The 6,617-nt window shown below is 39.5% G+C and overlaps 1 protein-coding gene across 3 annotated transcripts; it reads left to right on the plus strand.

Moving 5' to 3' along the window:
* The first annotated feature begins 63 nt into the window (after nt 1-63).
* Nucleotides 64-5,314, plus strand: LOC140886503 (phosphoenolpyruvate carboxykinase (ATP) 1). Of its 3 annotated transcripts, XM_073293098.1 has the most exons (13): nt 64-196; nt 292-563; nt 1,559-1,737; nt 2,103-2,256; nt 2,349-2,433; nt 2,851-2,951; nt 3,210-3,508; nt 3,698-3,871; nt 3,993-4,058; nt 4,151-4,329; nt 4,418-4,587; nt 4,684-4,852; nt 5,015-5,314. In XM_073293098.1, exons 2-13 carry the CDS (start codon nt 301-303, stop codon nt 5,156-5,158), a joined length of 1,983 nt encoding a protein of 660 aa, XP_073149199.1. In that variant the 5' UTR covers nt 64-196; nt 292-300; the 3' UTR covers nt 5,159-5,314. The 3 variants fall into 3 exon arrangements, with proteins under 3 accessions (XP_073149199.1, XP_073149197.1, XP_073149198.1); XM_073293096.1 differs by having other exon boundaries at nt 3,210-3,871; XM_073293097.1 differs by having other exon boundaries at nt 4,684-5,314.
* The last annotated feature ends 1,303 nt before the right edge of the window (nt 5,315-6,617 follow it).

The raw sequence follows: 6,617 nt of genomic DNA on the forward strand, positions 1-6,617 counted from the left end.
TAACCATGGTTAGTCTCAAAAGGGTTCAACTTCGAGGTTATAAATTGGACCCATGGGCACACTCAATTTCCTCATCACCTTCTCCTTCATTTCTTCACACACACACTTGCCTGTGTAATGGTCGAGCAATCAAGTTCATCTCCCTTTTTTCATTAGCTTCCAGAATTCAGTTTCCTCCAAATCCTGCCGTTTGAAGGTGTATTTGATATCTTTTTATCATTTTCTTTTCAAAATCATTGTTTCACATCCAATATACTAACTTTACTTTTGTATCTATGTTAATTAATGCAGCGAGAAGCAATGGCTGCGAACGGTGCTGGACGCGTGACTTTGAGCAAGGGCGGCGCCGGCCGGAACGGGCTGCCGAAGATTCATACGGAGAAGAGAGCCGAGGGCATATGCCATGACGACAGTACGACGCCGGTGAAAGCTCAGACGATAGACGAGCTTCATTCTCTTCAGAGAAAGAAATCGGCTCCGACCACGCCCATCAATGTTGGGGCCCAAGCACCATTTGCTCCGTCGGAAGATGAACGCCGCAAGCAGCAACTTCAGTCAATCAGGTACAATTGATTAGGCAAAATTTAAAGACTTTCCGTTTTTTCCTTGATTTGGGAATTAATATCCTGATCTTTTCCTTATGATGTTCCTTGGATGTGAGAGAATTTATTGAGACTTTTTAAAATCTAAATAAATAAATAAATAATAGCGTTGCCAAAATTTTGAAATGATCATTTGCTATGGAGATTATTTGGGTTAATATTGATTTTAAATTTCTCCGTCATTATGTCCAACCGATTATGTTATTTATTTGATTCTTTTCATATGAACTCTTTACCTGCGTTACTTCCTGATACGAATTTTAACTGGAGTAAAAGATTAGAGCCGGTGAATAATGTAAAAATGATAGAAAACGTGTAGGATGTGATAATTTCATATATTATGTGTTGGATTTATAAAATTCAATGGAAGAGACTTTCCGACGAGGTTTAAAGAGAGAACGTGTATGCGAATAAAGTTGCCAGTTGCCATGCCGCTAGTGGATCGCGAGTCAGTGCATGGAAAGGAGCTATAAATTAATAACAAGGAACGACTAAATTATTTCTCTTTATTTAATTTAAATTTAAATTTCTTAAAAACTGTTGATATGCAAGTCAAAGAAAATGGAAAAAAGAAATAATCGATATGCATAATTGGATTTTTCACTTAAAAATTAAATATATCTGGGTTTAGTAGTTCAGATCTGTTGTCATATGTTCCATGTATTTGTCTGAATGGCACATGCTACGAAACTTTTTGTCTAAAAACTTGAGAAAAGATTTCACTCTAAAATAAAAAGGAGATACAAGCTGCCGATTGGAAAAGTCAACATCTTTTTTTAAAAATAGCTTGAGAAAGTCAGAAATCTTTATTTTAACGTTTTTATATGTAGTGTCATGGTAATATTTTATCTCGATGTTCATCTTTTGCGAGTTTATCTTAAAGTTAACTTTTTTTGTTTTTTTGCCAAAGTCAACAAAATCATGAAATAGTTTGATTGTTGGTATATTGTAATTAGTGCTTCGCTAGCATCGCTGACCCGAGAGACTGGACCAAAGGTGGTGAAAGGAGATCCTGCTAGGCAATCGGAGACCCCACGCGTTTCTCATGTGAGCCACCCCTATTTTACCCCCACCATTGATGTCAGTGACAGCTCTCTGAAATTCACTCATGTCCTCTACAACCTTTCTCCTGCAGGTAAGGGGCATTTGGTCCCGTTTTCAATTGCTTGCCAGTTGAAAGTTTTGGGAAATAGTTTTTGAAGGGTTTTCAATAGTGTGTTGTATAAAAGTTTGGAAGATTGATGTGGTTCTTAACTATTCAAGGTTCTTTTGCTTTTAGTTTTGAAACAGAGTATTTGTTTTCAATAAAAAGAGAAGAAAATTAGAGTATTAAAATCTTATTAGATTGAAAATGAGCTTGTGAGGTTGGAGATCAATCGAGTTTTAGAAAACAGAGGTTTTACATACCTCATGGATTACGGAGTATCGAAAGTTTGATTGATTTACTTTTTGAAATTTGTGTGATTAACCTTTTTTGTTTTGTTTTTTTTTAAAATCCAGAGCTATATGAACAAGCCATAAAATATGAGAAGGGGTCTTTCATTACATCTAGTGGTGCTTTGGCAACCCTTTCTGGGGCTAAGACCGGCCGCTCTCCCAAGGACAAACGTGTCGTCAGGGATGAGTCTACTGAGGATGTTCTTTGGTGGGGAAAGTACGTACCTCTCGCGTTTAAACAGAAAATTACATGGTTTTGCCCAGTTAATGTTTTGCTATTGCTGATCAAGTTATCTGCTTTGTGTTCAGGGGATCGCCTAACATTGAAATGGATGAGCACACATTCATGGTTAACAGAGAAAGAGCTGTAGATTACTTGAATTCTCTGGAAAAGGTGAAATTATGGTGGTCATGTCTAGTCTTTGTTCATAGTGCTTGTATGTATCCGGCCAGTAGTGTATTGCCAGTGAACTATCAACTATTTCTTGATGGCATTTTTCCAACATAAACAAGGCACGGTATCTTTGGAGTAACAGGTCCCTCCAAAGATATTGGTTAAAATGATACTTTCCCAACTTGACAAATAATGATATTCATCCATAAGGAATATAACTATCTTCCCCTCTCTAGCCCTCAAAGAAATAAAAGATGGAAAGAGGGTACTTTTTCTATCCAAGTTAACTTTATTTACTTATCAATGAAGCGAAAAACTCTATATTAAGTGTGGAAGAGAATGTTTGCCGCCTTCTTGTGATATTTAACTTCTTAGGAATCATTGGTGATGAAACATTGGATAATCATTGATTTTCAGGTCTTTGTCAATGATCAATTCCTAAATTGGGATCCTGAAAACCGTATCAAAGTCAGGATAGTTTCAGCCAGGGCTTATCATTCCTTGTTCATGCATAACATGTAAGTAAATGCAATTTGTATTTAACAGTTTACGTGCGGTTCTTGTTTGCAGTTCTATCATCTATGTGCCGTAATCCCTACCAGATAAGTTATTTTTGTTGTTGGCAAATATGATTCCTCAATTTGATGGTGTAGTCCTTGATAATGTTACTTGGAAGAATTAAGATAGTTGCATAGGGCTTGGAGCTATAGAAAGGTGCCACAATAAAAAATGGTGTATTAGTTATTTGTACGTGTGGATAACTGGGTGGGTGACAGGTGTATCCGACCCACTCCTGAAGAGCTGGAGAATTTCGGTACTCCGGACTTCACTATTTACAATGCCGGACAGTTCCCTTGTAATCGTTATACACACTACATGACATCTTCCACTAGCATAGATTTAAACCTTGGTAGAAGGGAAATGGTCATCCTCGGCACCCAGTACGCCGGGGAGATGAAGAAAGGTCTATTCAGTGTGATGCACTATCTCATGCCTTTGCGTCAAATCCTCTCCCTACATTCTGGCTGCAATATGGGCAAAGATGGAGATGTTGCCCTCTTCTTTGGTTTGTCAGGTAAAGTGTCACCGGATCACCAATCCGATGAGGGGCCATCCCCCGACAATCGATATGTGCCCTCTCACCTTTCTCAGTGCTTTAAGTTTCTAAATGAAATTGATGGATGTGCTTTGCTTAAGAACTCATCAGCATTTATTGACTCCCAACTGCTTCTTTTCTTTTTCTTTCCCTTTTGGGATATTTTAGGCACTGGGAAAACTACACTGTCAACTGACCACAATCGATACTTAATTGGAGATGATGAACACTGCTGGAGCGATAACGGGGTGTCAAATATTGAAGGTGGCTGCTATGCGAAGTGCATTGATCTGTCAAAGGAGAAGGAACCTGATATTTGGAATGCTATCAGATTTGGAACTGGTACTATCCTATTTCTTCATTCCATATTCAACATTTACTGTTCAAAAAATTGGAATGGTTCAGCATTATTGCATTAAACTGCAATAGATCGTTTATCTAAATCATCTTTTGTAAATGGCAGTATTGGAGAATGTGGTATTTGATGAGCACACGAGAGAAGTGGATTATAGTGAAAAATCTGTGACAGGTTGGTTTTTCATTGGGTTTTTTATGCATTCACAGAATGGTACCTCGTATAGTGCTATATTTTTCTAACCATTTTTCCTTCCCTTGCCGCAGAAAACACTCGGGCAGCATATCCAATTGAGTATATTCCAAATGCCCAACTCCCATGTGTTGCCTCACATCCTAAGAACGTCATTCTCCTGGCATGCGATGCATTTGGCGTGCTCCCACCAGTGAGCAAGCTAAGTCTTGCACAGACTATGTACCATTTCATCAGTGGATACACTGCCCTGGTACGAAGACCATCGTCAAACTAATTTGCTGCTCTTATTTTTTAGCGAACCAAGTTATACATAAAGGGAAAATCAAATTTGACTGCAGGTTGCTGGGACAGAAGAGGGAGTTAAGGAGCCGCAAGCGACATTCTCAGCTTGCTTCGGGGCTGCATTTATCATGTTGCATCCCACCAAATATGCAGCCATGCTTTCTTCAAAGATGCAGAAGCATGGTGCAACAGGGTGGCTTGTTAATACTGGCTGGTCCGGTGGAAGGTATGAAACTCCTAGCTAGCACTGGATACTTTCGTCTGAAATTGACCAGTACAATGGTTCGAAATTCAACTGATGAACTGTATCCCCCCTTGTTAGTTATGGATCTGGGAGTCGTATCAAGTTAGCATACACACGAAAAATCATTGATGCCATACACTCCGGCAGCCTGTTGAAGGCAAAGTACGAGAAGACAGAAGTGTTTGGGCTAGAGATCCCAACTGAAATCGAGGGCGTGCCTTCAGAAATCTTGGAACCGATGAATACTGTATGTCTCCAAAAATTGCTTTCTTTCCTTCCCTGCCTATGCATCTGCAAGACTCCACACACACACATATATATCTATATATATACACATTACCTAGGAGGACTAGTGGTTTGCATAGATGATGTATTTTTTACAATTGCAATGTGTATATTTTGGATGCAGTGGCCAGATAAGAAGGCTTACAAGGAAACACTGCTGAAGTTGGGTGGCCTTTTCAAGAACAACTTCGAAGTGTTTGTGAATCACAAGATTGGGAAAGATGGTAAGCTGACTGATGAGATTCTCGCTGCTGGCCCTGTGTTCTGATCTTGTCTGCACTACATGTGTTTAATCATCAGCTTTATAATTTATATTATGTGTAATTTTCTTTAAGCGAACCTTGTCTTTTATATATTGAAACTGAAATCAATTACGATTGGACTTCCAAGGTTTTACAAGAATAACTAATCAAGTTTTCTACGACGTGGTTTGCCTTATTTTCATTTTTAGTTTGGGGTTTAAATGTTATTCAATATATGTAAACTCAAAACGCGAATATAACAGAAACAATATACTAAGAACGAAGTAAGATCGTATAACAATTCAGTAGTATATTGAGCATGTAAATACTGTAAAGTATAAACAGAATGAGTAAGGAAACAGATAAGCAAACCGAGGCCTGTAACTAGTACAGTTTCCTTAACAGATTCGTCCCCTCCTGAGTGTGCTTTGAGGATTACACGGACGTCTGTCTCCTAGGATACAACGGAGAAACCTTATAGAAACCTAGCACGAGGGCACTACACCGACGAACTGAGAATGTACCTGAACAGTATCACGACAGAGGAGGAATGCTAGAGCAACAGCGTAGCAGAGTGCAGGAATTGCAGAGAATCTGAGGGCTCGAAATTCTGTGTGTTCTGAATGACTACATACTGCCTCTATTTATAGGGGCACACTGTCTAGACGGACAGTCACAGGCTGGGCAGATGGAAGGCCAAAGGTTGGCAGATGAAACACCAAAAGTCTGGCATCTGAAGCACCAACAGACATCCAGCTGAAGGGTCTCATCCAGAATCTTTTCAGGGCATGTGGAAGGTTAAAAATCGAAAATAAAATAGCAAAAGGTGGCCAACACTGGGTAGGCGATTTTGCCTTGATCAGTCCGACATTCGACGCACTCAGGTCGCGCTCATACGCTTGCACACAAGTCAAACCTTTTCCAGTGCAAATCGGGCCCTTGATTTGCACCCCCCCTGCGCAGGCGCGCGTGAGAGAGAGCCTCTTGACCAATCATTCTTACACCTTCATAAAATGTAACACCATATAAGCACACCTATGCCAAGTTATTTTTTCATTGTGGGATACTCATATTCCACTCTTAACCATCCACTTTAACAAGCTCAAAGCTTAACCAATTTTTCATTCACATAATGAAAGCCCATTTAGGCATAAAGCCGAATGTAGTCCAACAATCTCCCACATGAATGGAAATTGAAAGATAAACGAAGATAGTCGTGATAAAGGTCAACAGTTGAATCCTGCATAGGATAGGTAGGCATTAACCTTTGAACCTTCCCTTGTGAAAGTATAATAATTCACTGGTTGACAGTAGACGCGATGTCTTTGAACTGTACATCCGTTCATGTAAATTGAGATATACTTCACACAGAACTCTCCCTGATACAATTCAGTTCTCATGATTGTGTTCGTTTTGGCCATGAACACACGCCTGGTTCTGTAAGAGGGTCTAGAATTGAACCTTGCAATTCCTTCAAAGCGGCCC

Source organism: Henckelia pumila, chromosome 3 (genome assembly GCF_033568475.1).
Source record: "Henckelia pumila isolate YLH828 chromosome 3, ASM3356847v2, whole genome shotgun sequence".
Lineage (NCBI taxonomy): Eukaryota > Viridiplantae > Streptophyta > Magnoliopsida > Lamiales > Gesneriaceae > Henckelia > Henckelia pumila.

Coding starts and splice junctions, on each gene's coding strand:
- LOC140886503 (XM_073293096.1), top strand. CDS start 301: ATGGCTGCGAACGGTGCTGGACGCGTGACTTTGAGCAAGGGCGGCGCC. Junction 4,059..4,150: donor TAGTGAAAAATCTGTGACAG/GTTGGTTTTTCA, acceptor CCCTTGCCGCAG/AAAACACTCGGGCAGCATAT. Junction 4,588..4,683: donor ACTGGCTGGTCCGGTGGAAG/GTATGAAACTCC, acceptor CCCCCTTGTTAG/TTATGGATCTGGGAGTCGTA.